The 15,794-nt window shown below is 53.7% G+C and overlaps 1 protein-coding gene across 1 annotated transcript in view; it reads right to left on the bottom strand.

Annotated features, from left to right (window-relative positions):
* ZNF423 (zinc finger protein 423) overlaps positions 1–15,794 on the bottom strand; it is a 321,385-nt gene that overhangs the window by 245,793 nt on the left and 59,798 nt on the right. Inside the window, exon 2 of the mRNA XM_082366606.1 lies at positions 14,043–14,102. Coding sequence (XP_082222732.1) covers positions 14,043–14,102 — 60 coding nt within the window. The remainder of the gene's footprint in view (positions 1–14,042; positions 14,103–15,794) is intronic.

Raw genomic sequence — 15,794 nt, 5'->3', positions numbered from 1 at the left:
TGCTTGCGGAAATGCCTGCCTGAGGGGGGCGAGGGGGCAGAGCGACAAGCACAATGGGCCTTGGTGACAGAGAGCGCCAAGTTCGAATCCCGACCAGCCACTTACCAACCAGCTGACCCAACCTCTGCAGGAACAGGCTGCAAATGCAAGCACAGACATGCACAAACTCAAGGCCAGAACTGCAGGGGCACAGGGCAATCAGCCCCCGAAGCGATCCCACAGTGTGGAGCTGTGGCCCGGCCTGGGCTGTGCCTTCCCTAACGGGTGGATCCAAAGCAGCCCAGCCCCAGGTCCCTTGGGGTCTTCAAGCTCTGTGGCTTTGCAGGAGTCGGGGGCTCTGGCTGGAATCCCAGGCTGGCTGCCTCTCTGTTCTTTTTCTCTCCACATTTGGGGAAGGCATTTCCTCCTTCCCGGGGCCTGCGGGTCAGGTTTCCACCCAGATGGAAAGTCCCACCCAGGGGCCCCCAAAGGAGAGCTTACCATGGAAACTCCACGGGGCGCCCGCCAGACACAGGGGCAAGTGGCCACTGGCAGGCCTTACTGGGGCCAGGGCCACAGCCCTGCCAGCTGGGAGGGGAGGGGACAGAGGGGGCTCCAGCTGGACATTCTATCTCAGGCACAGAACAATGTTCACACTTACATGCAAAGCAAAGAGTGGCTGAGTGTGAGCATATCTCGGTATGCGTGTGTGCATTTAGGCGTATGTGTCTACAGAAAGACAGCAGCCCCGGCCCTGTGTCCTCTTAACCCTTCTGAGCCTCAGTTTCCCTGGCTGTGTCCCTCCTGAAGGCTGGACTCTACTCAGATAAGATAAGTAAATACAATAATCTTGCAAAAAGTGAACAAGGGGTGGGTACTGCTGGATGAAAGCCCTCAGGTTCAACCACAGCCTGATTATAATCTGGGCAGAGAAGGTGGGGACACAGTGGGCGAGGTGTCTCCTGGGCTTTGGACCTCAAAACACAAAGATGTAAACAGAGCTTCCCAAACTGTGTTCCAAGACTCCATGAGCTGGGGATACGTGGTCCTCAAAAAAGGGAGAGGAGTTTCTAAGGTCAAAAATAGCAAAAAAGAAGCAGACTCACAGATACAGACAACAAACTAGTGGTTACCAGTGGGAAGAGGGAAGGGCAGAGGGGCAAAATTGAGGTAGGGGATTAAGAGGTATAAACTATTTGGTATAAAATAAGCTACAAGGATATATATTGTACAACATGGGGAATACAGCCAATGTTTTGTAATAACTATAAATGGAGCAAACCCTTTAAAAATTGTGAATCACTATATTGTACACCTATACCTTATATAATATTGTATAGCAATTATACTTCAATAAAAAAAATTTTGAAGAGTCCTCCCCAAGACTCACAGCGACCACTGACAGACCAAGGGCTCTTTGAGGTACTGCATTAAAGGAACCCGTTTGATTACACTTAACCAGGCACTTAGGAAGGTAACCTGAGCAGCCGTCCCAGGACGCAGCCAGCTGAGGCGGCCTCATCTTTGCCCGGCTGCCTCCAGGCTGTACTGCATGTAACTCCTCGGCTGTGGAGTGCACTTAGGCCCTGAGCATTTTCCAGGGTCAATTTAAGAAAGAACTCGAGGAAAGATGTTTCTGTATCGTGTGCCAAATTGTTACTGAGACAGGGCTGTTGTTTGTTCAGTGATTAATGAGGATCCACACAGTAAATTCCTCAGCATTTAGTGCCAGGGAAAAATGTTTGTCTGTCCCAAGTACTTGAATCAGACAGAGGTGGCCACGCTGCCCTTCATCCTATTTCTCTTTTGCCCTAGGCTGCCAGGAAGCTCACCTGCATGGTGACCCTGACCTTAGGCTGCTGACATAATTAGTTCTTTCATCAATTATTTTAGCTGACCAATGACACACGGGCCCCTCATCTTGTTTCATTAATAATCCCCAGAGCTGGTGTTTGTTGGTTGCTTGCTGTGTGCCAGGCACTCTGCTGAAGGCACATCTTTCCTCTCACTCATTCTCATAACAATGTCACAAGGTAGGGCTTCAGTCTTCCCACTTTACAAATCAGGAAACTGAGCCATGAGGAGGGATGGACAGGGCACATATGCACACACTTACAAACATGAGCACATACACAGACATACACACATGTGCACCACATACCCATACCCTTAGCTGTGAGGGATGGACCCATCAAGTCCATCCCTCACAGCTAAGAAGCCAGGAGTGTTGCTGTGTGTGTTTACCTGCTCCCTGTCTCCTCGCCCTAGAACATGGGTCCGGAGGGCACGTGACCATCCTAGGCATCCCTGTGGCCTAGACGGCACAGATAGACACCTGATAATTAGGTGATGAACGAAAAGGTGATAAAGCCAGGATTGAAACAAAGGTCAGTTTGCTTCAACCTCATGCAAAACTCCTGTCTTTTTGGTGTTGAGGGATGGTAAACCTCACGCTAACCTTAACCTTAATGCTAAATCTAACACTTAACCCTAACCCTAACCCTAATACTAAACCTAAGCTTCCTTCTAGCACAATCCCAGATGAATTCAGCAATAACCAACCCAATGCTCCCCGCCCCACCTTGTCCTCAGTTCTGTAGGGCCAGCACTCTAGCCACAAAGGCTGGGGGGGGTGCAGACACACAGCCTCGCGCGCAGATGGTGGAGCACGTGGGGTCTGCATCAGGGAGAGGGCAGCGGGGACGGGGTCAGGTTTCCCGTCCAGGAAGCCCAGGCAGATGGGAGCAGGGCAGGCCTCAGCCAAGCAGGCTCCGAGGGGGGGATGGCGGGGCAGGCGGGCCACGCTGGCCCGGCTCACAGAATCAGCTCCTCTGGCCTGAGGGCCAGCCCGGCGGGTGGGGAGGAGATGCCCTGCCCTGCTTCCTGCCCACTGTGGCTGGCCAGGAGCCCCGCAGCCAGCACAGGAAATAACAGGAGCCCCCAGAGGCCGCCCATGCAGGCCCTGCTCCGAGGCCGCCCAGGGAGGGAAGGAGGCCATTGTCGGCCTTTGTTTCAGTTTCCACAGCATTGCCCAGGCTCCAAGAGGCCCCTGGGAGCTAACAAAGCTTCCCCCAACCCGCAGCTGTCCAGCCTCCCCCAGCCCGACCCTGGGGACAGGCCCACTAGGCCTTGGGCTCTTAAAGTGGCAGGTGCAGAGTGGAAATGAAGTCATGTCCAAATTGGGGGTGGGGCGCACGTGGGCCAGAGCGGGCTGGGCAGGCACACGGATGGATGGGCACGGGGGTCTATGTCTGCACCCGGCTCCGCCCAGCCCCAGGTCCAACAGCAGAGGTGCGGATCTTTGGACGGAAAGAATGTCTGAAGCCCTGAGTGTACAACAAAGGAACCGAAGAAAGGAAACCCAGGGTAAGGAGGCAACCTGGACATGGCGGGCACCCACCTGGGTGGGGAGAACTGTCCGCATCCTTGAAAAGAGACATCCCAGAAGCAGCTCTTTGTGTTCATCTGCAAGCCTAGGGGTGTGTATGGGTGTGTGGTGCACGTGTGTGTATGTCTGTATATGTGCTCATGTTTGTAAGTGTGTGCATATGTGCCCTGTGTACATGTGGGTGCATGTGAGCACACTCAGGCATGCACGTGCACACTTGTGTGTGTGTGCATGTGTGTGAGGTATGGAGGAACACATACCTCATGGGAATGTCTGTATATGTGCGCTGTGTGAGTGTGTGTACGTGTGCATTGTGTATGAGGTATGGAGGAACACATAACACACGTGAATGTCTCTATACGTGCGCTGTGTGTGTGTACGTGTGCACTGTGTGTGGATGTGCCTATGTACATATGCGTGTGAATGTGTGAGCACGTGTGCTTACGTTTGTGAGCAAGTGTACATGAGTGTGTGTGTGCGCACGAGCATGCACGCAAAATGACTTGTCATTGTCACATGTCACCGTTGAAGAGCACTCCCGGGCTCGTGCCCGTCAGCAGTCACTCATTCCCGCACTGGCCCTGGCGGCCTCTCACAAGTGGTGTGTCACTACCATGACCTCTTTAGGGTTCTTAGCACATCCTCTGGGATGTCATCCCACAAAGATGCATTCCATCTCCATTGGGTCCTAGGTCGCTGTGGACTAGCAACTACTGAAGAGTGGGCCCTGGACTCAGACAAAACCAACCCAGGTTCAAATCCTGCTCTGGCCCGGACCAGCTGTGAAAGCCTGCACCTGTCTCTCGACCTCTCTGAGCCTCAACTCCTTATCTGTGAGATGGGAATGATACTACTTCCTACCAGCTGTGGTTAAGGAGGGTTAAATGAAAGACACATGTCAGGTACACGGCCCCCACCTGGCCCCAGCGAATGCTCACTAGATGGTTGTTTTTTGTTACTGTTATTACAGTTGCTTATAATTATGGTAACTGAGGATACAACAGTGAGCAAAGCAGGCACTGCCCCTGCCTCCACGACCTTGCGCAGTTTGCAAAGCATTGAGCCCAGAGAAGTAGAACAGCAGAAGCAAAAGTGTCTCCTATTTACTGGTTTCAGTATCAGTCTGATGAGCTAACTACTACCAAGTATGGCCAGCAGCCATCAGTTAAAGCAACCAACCACAACAAAGGAAAAAAAGAATTATCAGTGTGGGCAAAATAATGGTTTTTTTGAACCAGGCAGGCATCAGCTAGGCAAGCTCAACCTAATACACGCATGGAAAGAAAGAGAGAGAGAGAGAGAACGTGCGCATGTACCCACACCTGCTTCATGCTCAAGAATTTTAAGAGAGTGTCAGCTGAGATGACAACTGCCTAACCCCTGTGGGCTGCCCACAGCCTACAGCAGGACAGTGGCTGACACAGTGCTCACCGTACCCATCCCAGAAGCTGGGCCCTGCAGAGTGCCCATCCAGGAAGCCAGGACCAGCCAGGTGGCACAATTGGGCTGACCTTGGCCATTTCCTACTGGCCATCCATGGCTGCACAGTGGATGCATCAGGCTCCACCCAGGGAAGGAGCCTGATCATATGACAGCCTCAGAGCCTCTGCCTTTCAGACCAGACCCTGCCCACCAACCCCTGCCAACTCCCAACCACACCCAGCCTTCCCCACTTGGGAAACAAGCAGCGCCCCACCAGCCAGGGTCAGCTAAGTGAGGGTGGTCCCCTGAGGACTCAGTCCCACCCCAACCCTGCATGGGGCTGAAGGCGTGAGTGCCCTGTCCACTGTGACAACGCCTAGAGACTGCCAGTTGAGACAAGGGGAAGGAGGAAGGGAGGGGCCCATCAGAGCCTTCTCTGTTGACCACACAGATCCAGGCCGAGCTAAGCTCCAAGCCAAGCTTCCCTTGATGTATTATCAATGTGTTATCAAGAATAAAAGTGGAGAGCACCAGGTGCCACCCTCGGGGGCTAAGGCTAACCTACATGCATTCTCTCATATAATCCTCACAATGGCCCTAGGAAGCAGGATAAGTATCCCCATTCCATCCACATGAGGAAATGGAAAGTACAGAGAAGTTAAGTAACTTACTCGGGGTCACACAACTAGTAAGTATCTCGACCTCAAAGCTACTTCTTGCTCTTAACAAAGTGAACAAAAATCTGGCCCTGAACTGCTAAGGGAAAATACAGATGAAGAGGCAGAAGTGAAATTCTCCACCTTGGCAAACATTTGCTAGGTATCTGTCAGTTACCAAGCCAGAGCTGGGGTCTGGGAGCACAGAGAATCAGACATGGTCACCGCCTGCAGGAGTGAGCAGAGCAGCAAGGGAACCGGGCACGTACAGAAGGAACGTCATAACCAAGCAAAGGGCAGTGCGGGCCAGGATCAGGGCGGCCCCCGAGGCTCAGGGGCAGGCACAATAAATTACAGCAAGGCTATCATGGGATGCTTCTTGGAGGAGGCATCATTTAGGCTGAGCTTTGAAGGATGAGCTCCACAGGCAGAGAGCCCGGCCAGAGCAAAGGTCAAGGGGAGTGGGCGAGAGGGCTTCACTCATCAAACCCTCTAAGTCCTGGCTACTCTGGGTGGTGTGTGAGCCATCAACACCACTCTGGAGCTGGGTAGAAATGCAGAATCCCAGGCCCCATCCAGAACGGCTGAGTCAGAATCTGCATTTTAACAAGAACACCAAATTTGCCTACATGGTCAAGTTTGAGCAGAGCCAATATAAACCACGCCTGGAAAACATGGAGAGACCTCCCCAAAGTCCTAAGGAACAAAGTCATCATCACCCACAGGCCCACACCCACATACACACCTGACTGTGGCCCTGGTTTATAGCCAGGCTTCCAGTCACCAAAAAACTGCGGATTTCCACCATCCACCAGTGGGGTCCTGGGCCTTAGGGAGCACTCAAGGCTGGAGAAGGTAGGACCAGCCCCTCCAACATTACAGTCCTCATTACTGATGCCCCCCAAAAGCCCAAGAGCACCAGGAGAGGAGAAGGGGGACACCGGGCTTGCTGGAGTGGACAGTCCCCAATCAGCGGGGCTGGGAGCAGGCAACCTTGCTACAAAGAGCAAGGGTACAATGGCAGAGCAGCTGCTGTGCACCAGGTCCTGCAGGTACAGGACAAATGACACAGAGTCCCTGCCTCTGAGGAAGCTCCAAGCCCACCCAGAGAGGTGAAATCAGCAAGAGAAGCCCCACTCCGGTTTCACTCCAGCGAAACCATCAGCCAGGCCAGGGGGGAGGAAAAAGGGAATCAGAAGAGAGACACCACACACACACACACAAACACACACACACACACACACATACACACATACACACACTCCCTCACCCGTACCCTGGGTACCAGCACACACGTGCACATGCACATGTGCACGGCAGACACAGCACAGAGGAAGTGATGTACAGTGCAGCCCAGTAGGGGCCCCTGGCTGGTCCAGAGCCAGAGGAAAGGGTGGGCAGGAAACGCCACATCCCCCTCGGAGAACTGGTCCAAGTCAGCCCCAGGGGCCCAGGATGCCGCACAGAGGGGTGCAGAGGCCCCAGGACCCCCAGGGATTTGAGTCAGGGCCGAGGCACCTGGGCACACTCACACATACACACACACACACAAGTGCATGTCTCCGTGTGCACACAGGGCACAGACGCCCTACCTCGTGGACTGCTCACCATGGTAACAGAATGGCCACCTCTCAGCTCCAGTCACCACCTGAAGGTTTCTGAGGCCTCCTGTGCTGGGGGAAGCAGCTCTAACAAAGGCACAGCCCAGCCAGCCTGGCCAGGGGTCCACGGTGCAGACCAGCCGGCGCATGCCTGCCGCGCTCCCCCCCGTGAGCTCGGGGCCACCGCATCTTCCTACCCAGCCTGCCTGGCTCCACTCAGCTCAACTCCCCACAGACGCCCCAGCCGAGCTAATGAGAAACTCCCCAGCTGGCCCCATATAAAACCGCATTTCTTAAGTCTTTAAAATGCTAAGAAATTCTACATCTATTCAGGACTTTTCTACTCCTTTAAAATGTCCCCTGGTCCTCGTCGAGGAAATGACTGGGTTGGGGGCTCGAGCACAGGCGGCGGGTAGTGCCAGCCCAGCCAGCCGGGAGCCAAGGGGCACCTGGCAGCTTCTGTCGCCGGCCCCGGGATCGTGGGGAAAGGGGTTGGGACACCCTCACTGATGAGCCAGGTTAGGACGGTCACTCAGGAAAGAATTCAGGGTGAGGGACCCCAGGGGAGAGGAGGGGAGAGGAGGGGAGAGAGGGAGACAGTCTCTCCAGCCTTGATTTGAGGATTGAAGAAAAAGTTTAAAGGTCCTGGGAGCCCCTAAGAAAAACTCCAAAGGGGAAAAGACCACCTACACAAAGACATTGGTCAGAGCATTGTTTATGATTCCAAAACTGAACGCAGTCCAAGTGTCCAGCAGGGAGGGGCAGTTCAGAAAACGAATGCCCATCCACCCAGAGACCCCCATGTAGCCGCTAAGAAGGGCAGGATATGTGGATCCAGGGGTTCCAAGAAGCTCGGGGCTCATGGGGGCTATACGGGCCCCACCGGTGCATTCACCCTGCACTTCATCTAGAGAGAAGGGTTTTATACATGGATGGAGCTGGCAAAGGGGCCAAGAGAAATGTAAACAGCGAGTGTGCAGAAGCACAAGGTAGTGGGTGGAGTCTCTGTGAAGTAGTTGAAATAATAAATACATGCTCTAGGAAAACACAAGTGGGGTGGGGAGGCAGCTCTGAGAAGGTTCAGAAGGGCAGGCTGGGCTGCACCGAGGGGCCTCAACTCCCTGCGGTGAAAGGCCCAGTCTTCCAGACATTTCCGTCCACCTCACTGGTCACAACGTGGATGTAACGGGCTGCAGGGGGTTAGCAGGCTGCCACCTTTGTCCGTGGTGGGCGCACTGACCACTCCCGCTACCCCGCAGCTTACCCAGAGTCAGAGTAAAAGGAAAAGGAAAAGGAAAGGCTTCCAGCATCCCTCCCCCAAGAGGCCCCCCAGGCACAGACACCCAGCTGCCACTCTAATCTCCCCGCTGAGCAGGTCTCAGAGCCCGCAGCCCTAACACAGCCTCCCCCTGACCCCGCAAAGCGCACACATGCCCCCCACCCAAGGACGGTCATGAGCAGAGGCCCAGGGGGAGGTGGGCTGGGGTCAGCCTGGTGGGAGTCTCTAAAGAGAGCCTGACCCAGTGTTTTCCAGACCTGGCCTTTGAATTTGGGAAACGTGCACAAGGCCTTCAAAACAGGCACCTCCTCTCCTTCCGGGCAGCAAACCAGGAGGCCTGGCCCTAGTTAGACTCTCCCACCTGACCCAGGAGGGACCTGGGCACTGAGCTGACCCCTCTGCCCAAGCCTCTAGATCCCCTGAAATGAAGAGCCTGAAACAACATTCTCATAGGCAGATCTGCCATTTACAGTTTAGATGCTACATTCATGCCTGAGCTGCCCGGGTTCAAATCCCAGCTCTGCCACTTCCTGGCTGTGTGACCTTGAAGCAGGTCACTAGCGTCTCTGTGCCTCACTTTCTATATGTGAAAAGCACTGAGAAGGAGGACTGGCTCCTAGAAGTGGCTCATAAATGGGAATGTTGGTTTCATTAACCAGAACAATGAGACCTGTAACGTGGCAGGAAGGCCTGAAACTCCGATCACACCAATATGGTCTCAGGCTGCTGGGCCATCACAAACAGTTGATTATATTGAGTGTTTCTCTCCAACCACAAGTGTGTGTGTGTCACCATGCCAGACATAAACCTGGCTAACCTGCCCAGGCATTGACAATGAGTATTTGTCAACAAATGAACTGTTTTCCGTCTCCAGACCACCCCCAGACCCTTCTGGCACTGCATCCCCAGCTTGGTCCAGAGCAGCCATGGTGGAAGGAAGCCCAACCTGTCCCGAAACCTGGCCCAGGGAGGTGGGAGGTTCCAGTGAGACTGTGATTAGACATTTACACAAAGATGAGCCCCTTCATCTCCCAGCTCAAACTTGGTGACCAGGGGAAGGGAGGCAAAGCTCAGTTTGGTTGGGTTGGTTCCCTGAAACCCCACACGGTAAGCTCACGATCATCCTGGTGCCTGCCACTCAGACACCTCATTGCAGAAGGGATTGAGGAAAGAGAGAGGAAGCGCTGAAGGGAGGAAGGGCCTCCCCACTGAGCTGGGCTGGGGGCAGGTGACGGGAAGCAGAGAGGCCTGGAAAGTCAAAACCTGGAAAGTGGAACCTTGGTAAAGACGCACTTGGCAACCTTCTAACGGTGGCCAGGCTGAAACCAGCTGGCAGAAGGACACTCTTTGACCTGAATAATGTTTTCCAGATATATGAATTGCCCAAAATGAGATACCATTCCACATCTAGGAAGCCTAGAATCCCCCCCCAAAAAAGATAAATTGCACGTATTAGTGAAGATGTGGAAAGACTGGAACCCTCATACTATATCTGAATAAAGCTGCTTTAAAAAGATACGAGTTGTTAATTTTTTAATCTGATGATATCATATGAAAATCCAGCTTTCTGGCTTCTCTTTTAAAAACTCAGATGATGTGGCGATACTGGGGCCAGGTGCCCTGTCACAATCAGCTAGCACTGAGGGACGGCTGCCCCCGTAGCAGGGCCTGGGTCGCAATTCACAGTGCCCCCCCAAACCTGCCCGCTCACCTGTGCTACCAGCCCACCTCGGATGGGCCTTTGAGCTTGGGACCCCTGGGGGGCTTTCACAAAGGACCCTCACACTTCTAAGGAGTTTGAACCCATGGCCCGGCAAGAAGAAGAACTTGGGAGTAATCTGTGACGCCTCCCCCCCGCCAAATCACATGCAAAATGCTCTGTGCATTTGTGAAGAGAATCCACACGCTTCCTTTCCTTGGATGCTCAAAGGCATCTATGGCTCAAAACAGGTTAAGAATTTCTCTCACTTATAAAATAGATAGCTAGTGGGAAGCAGCTGCATAGCACAGGGAGATCAGCTCGGTGCTTTGTGACCACCTAGAGGGGTGGGATAGGGAGGATGGGAGGGAGACGCAAGAAGGAGGGGATATGGGGATATATGTATACATATAGCTGATTCACTTTGTTATACAGCAGAAATGAACACAACATTGTAAAGCAATTATACTCCAATAAAGATGTTAAAAAAAAATTCTCTCACTTAAATTGTCTTTTTATAAGATATTGTCCCTTCATCCCCCTTTTTATGGATAAGAAAAAACAGGACGCAATGGGAAATGATTTAAAATCCCACACCTACTAGGCACCCCCGTCCCTCGGCTCTGAATGCTGTGCTTCTTCCCCCCAGGTTCTACTACCAGCAGCCCCATGTTTGCCAGCAGAGAGGCAAGAGTGGGCTCCCTCCTCCCGTGACCCCCTGGCCAGGCAGGAGGACTGCTGTGAGCCAATCACTTTACTCCCCTCCCTGCCAAGCCGGGCTCTCCATGACTGTCAGGGCCCTGACTCGAGGGCACAGACAAAGCAGGCCAGGCTGTTCCTGGGGGCAGTGGCCACAGGGTCCCCACGGGTAGTGGAGGCCACTGTGCATTCTGCTTCTTTATTGGCGTTCTCCATCACATTCCCAGAGCCAGGAAAAGCAGGCAAGGGGAAGTTTGCACCCCAGGCAGGCTGGGTCCCCACAAAGGGGAGCTGCCTGGTACTCAAAGCTCCGCACTCCTAGTAAGATGCTCTCCGCCCACCCTCTTCACCTCACCCAGCATTCCTCTGGACTGATGAGCTAAAAGATCCTCCATGGCCACCTTGGGTCCTGTGCCGCCAGGGACCTTCCCAAAGCCCCCATGATGCCTTCAGGTCTCTGCTCAGCTGTCTACCAGCCAGTGTCAGGCGGTGCAGAGGTTAAACCCCAGGCTCCGGCTGCAGGAGGACTTGGGTTCGAGTCCCTTCTCCACAGCATCCTGGCTGGGGACTGTGGATCCGCTACTACACCGCTCCAAGCCTCCTTCCCTCATCCGCCAACCGAGGACAGCAATTCTCAGTAACAGTGCCAGGGGTGGCTTGGGAGGCTTTGCTCCCCCATAATCTTCTCTGGCACCTGCCCCCATTTTCTGATGCAGCCAAGTGACATTTTCTCAGCTTAATGAAAAGCATTATACTAAAGCAGCTTCAACCAGGCCTTTGGCCCTGTCCTCTACCAGATGGCGGCCCCCAACCAGCCCATGGAGAAATTCTGGAGTTGCTGCTGGAAACAGCACCCACCTCATAGGGTTGTCATGATGGCCCAATGAGATACTGGAGGTAAAGTTTTGCTCTATGCCCTGGCACATACCAAGTTAAGTGTTCACTAAACATCCACGCCCGGCTCCAGGGCTGCCTCCCAAACCGACCTCATCCTGCCACCCGGGATTTGCTCCATCTCACAAGCCCCGTGCTCAGGGAATACAAGCTGACTTTAATAGCCCAAGCCCAACAGAATTGGGAAGGAAAATTTATCACATGAATGCACTGTAAAAAAATCATCAGAAACGGGCCAAAGAAAACAAAACAATCCATTGCCCAGCTGTGGACTATCCAATGCCCGGGATGCTTTGCCCTCCCTTTCCCCATCTCTGAGCAGACGATCCAAAGCTGACTGGCACCAGGGAGTCCCTGAGGGCCGGAGGGACTCACAAGGAGCGGTGCACCTCTTCCTGCACACGCGCGTGGGGCGTGCTCAGCTCTTGGCTGGAAACGGGCAAGTCCCACAACCTTCGCCACTCCCGAGCGCCCCCGGAGGCCCGAGGGCTGGCCATTGCACTGTGGCCTCAGAGCACCGCAGACCGCAGGCCCCCATGCAGCCCCTTGGCACTGCCCTGCCTTCTGCAGGCCGGCCCTAGGGATGCAACCCAGGCGCCTGACGCTCCCTGCAGTGGGCTCTCCATCCACCGCAACACTGCCAGCGCCCTCCTGGCACCCCGCGGCTGTCCTTGACTGTCCTATCGCCACTGACACCACTGGGAAAACAGCTGGGAGGGAGGACTTTATAGGGACACGACCAGGCTGGGTGCTTTCCTGGTGCGGGGGCTCGGAGCAGAGTGGGGACCCTCTTCAGAGCTGGCTGCATGCCTGAGCACGTGGACCCCCAAGTCTGTCAGCGTGCCTGGATGAGATGTGGAGCTTTATAACCTCACTGTGTTTCCTCCAGCCATGGGGAGTGCATCTCTCCCGCACAGAAGGCCACAGGGCAGGGACCACACAGCCCCTTCCCCTATCCTACCCAGTGTGGACCCCAAGGCCTGTCCTAACTCTGGACTCTCCTCCCAAGAATTTGAGCACCTCCCCATTCTGCCTTCAGACAAAGCCCCTGCCCTGGAGGGAGCCCCTGTCACCAAGGGCCAGGCACCTGCAGACACAACAGTGCCCAAGCCTGGGTCAGCCAGGACCCAGCCAGGACCCTTCAGACTCTCCAATCAGCACAGATCCTGCTGCGAAAAGCACTGGACTAGGAGTCCGGGAACCTGGGTTCGCGTGCTGGCACCCACTCCCCTTCCGCCCAGTCTGTACCAGCATTTCCCAAATTTCAGTCATCTGGGAACCACCTTCATGATTTTTGCTGACTCCAAGCATTACATACTATTACTTAAAACTTGGCCAACTCAATTTTCTCACTTAAATGACTTCCGCATCATCTTAAATCACACGTGGCCATAAAATCACAAATTCAATGTGTAACCATTCAAGTATTAAATGTTCATATGCCTTGTTGCCTAACACCTCGTTCTTGGAACTACTGACCCAGATCATACCTCCCTCCTTGCCTCAGTTTCCACACCTAAAAGAGAAGGCGGTGGGACTAAATGACTCCCTCGTAGGTCTTCTCAGGCCCAAGATTCTCCCCTGTGGAGCCGGAGTCAGGTGGTCAGGATCCTGGGGCAGGGGACAAGGCAGGAGAGCCTGGCGCCTGCCAGACAGGAAGCCAGAGCCCTGCTGCCAAGGAAGGTGCTAGCTGGATGCACAGCCAACAGGAGCACCGTGCCCTCCACTCAGGAGCTCCCAAGGACCCCAAGCCAGTTCCCATCCCAAGCTCCATGGGCAGCTCCAAATTACAGAACTTTACAGTGAGAAAATCCTCATTCATCACCTCTCTTTATAGCTGGGGAAACTGAGGCACAGGAAGGAACTTAGCTAGGGCAGAACAGAGCTGCAAAACCCAAGTCCCCTGACTACCAAGTCACCCCCATCACCCCCCAACGGCCAGGCACCCCACAAGTCTGACCTCCGCCTATTACCAACTCCTGGAGGCCTGGGCTCGGGTCTGCATGCCCGAGAGCACAATGCAGCCCCTTCCAGGAAGGCGAATACAGGAATTCTGATTTTGGTTGGAGTTTAAATGTCCTATTAAAATGGCTTTTATGCAGTTAGGTTGGAATGAATGTGCAGCGACGCCCACGGCTGGGAGCTTCAAAGCCTGTGTAGTGGGGGTGTGGTGGCCCATCTGAATGTACCCACAAGATGGAAACACGGTCCCCAGGGGAATAAAGGCGTAGTAGTCTCTGTATGTAATAGATTTTATTGACCATATGGAACTGATATAAAAATCGTGTTGCACGGTGTAATCTGGACTGGAGATAGGAATGTGACAGGAAGAATATGTTCCATAACCAGCTGGGTGGCTTTCCGAGTTCCTGAGCCAGCCCCCCGGGACCCCCACCAGCTCTCCCACCAGCCCCTGGGCATTTACCTGATGCTGTCACGGAGGAATCCCAGGGAAGCGAGAAGTCCGAGGCCTCCCCCTCTTCAACTAAAAGAGAGAACAGAGACGGGCCTGTGAGCTTTAAATCTGTGCAAACAGGTCATTGGGGTGGGGCACAGGGCAAGGAGGAAGGATCATTTGTGGCGGTCCCTATAATACCCATGATCAGGGGGCAAAGGGGTCAAGCCTACAAAGAGGCCTTTGTTGGTTTCACAGAGATGTAAAATAATCAGAACAAAACATAAACAGCAAATAAGTGCTGTATCTGTATGGTTCCCCCATCCTTGTGCCCCTGGCAGACATCACAGATCGATCACAGCACTGCCTCAAACAAGACGCAGCATAAGAATCTTTCTCTACACAGTGCTACAGGTCATTACTATCTATAATCAGAGTATCCACTTGAGATAAAGCCAGTTGACACTCACAGGAGTAGAGTGAAGACTCAGTCCTCTCCCTGGTCCTCCAGACACTGACCTCCTACCAAGAGCCCTTAGACCACCACTGAGATGTGAAGGCTTTCTCGATTATTCCAAGAAACAAACAAGTGACTCTCAGAGGTTGGCAAAGCATGGTGTGCTATCCTCTACACTGAGAGCTGACCCACAGACAGACCTCAGGACATGCTGGGGTCGACTCTCCCATGGTCAGCAGTCCTGGGCCAGTGACATCAGAAAGCAACTCACCGGACTTCCCTGGTGGTGCAGTGGTTAAGAATCCGCCTGCCAATGCAGGGGACAAGGGTTCGAGCCCTGGTCTGGGAAGATCCCCCATGCCACGGAACAACTAAGCCCGTGCGCCACAGCTACTGAGCCTGCGCTCTAGAGCTCGCGTGCCACAACTACTGAAGCCTGCGCGCCTAGAGCCCATGCTATGCAACAAGAGGAGCCACCGCAATGAGAAGCCCGTGCACCGCAATGAAGAGTGGCCCCCGCTCACTGCAACTAGAGAAAGCCCATGCACAGCAACGAAGACATAATGCAGCCAAAATAAGTAAATAAATTTATTAAAAAAAAAAGAAAAGAAAAAAAGCGACTCAATTCTCCACTCCACCCCAGAGTCCACAGAATGAAGCTGGGGAGGGATGGGGTGTCCCCACTACCCTGCGGCCCGGTGTGTGAGACCAGGCTGGTGGCCGTGGAGACCATGCACTAGGAGAACACAGGAGAAATTCTATACAGCATAATAAAGCTCTTGTCCTGGAATTAATCCCAGTCTAGGGCATGTAATAATATTAAAGCTGGGTTATGGACTTTGTAAAATGGAACTTTAAGCCAAAAATGTGCATACACAGTATTTTTCAGATTTAATGGGCTCTGAAGTTCTACACACGTGCAGGCTGAAGCCACCACGTACCACCCTGTTCTCTTTGCAACGTCGCTGTCTCTGCATGGGCACACACTGTGAGCCAGGCACTGCGCTCAGTGTGTTTAATCCCCATCAACGCACTTTGAGAGGTGATGTGACGTGCCGGAGGTCCTACAGCTAGAAAGAGTCCACACAACGTTGGGGCTGGAACCCAGGACTGTCCGTCTCGAAGGCTGCTCCTGTGTCCACCTGAGACCCAGAGGATGCTGTCCAGAATCCTAGCGACTCAGGACTGGAAAGCAGCAACCCCAACCTGCCCCTCAGAAGGCAGGCACACAGCATGCTGGCCAGACGAGCTGGGAGAGGAACAAGCAGGTGGGCTTGTGGTCAGACACCGGCTTCAAACCCCGATTCTGCCTCTAATTATATGAC

Source organism: Balaenoptera borealis (assembly GCF_965194805.1).
Source record: "Balaenoptera borealis genome assembly, chromosome: 19".
Taxonomy (NCBI): Eukaryota; Metazoa; Chordata; class Mammalia; order Artiodactyla; family Balaenopteridae; genus Balaenoptera; species Balaenoptera borealis.
The sequence above is the reverse complement of the archived record's forward strand: the minus strand, read 5'-3'. Positions and strand labels throughout refer to the sequence as shown.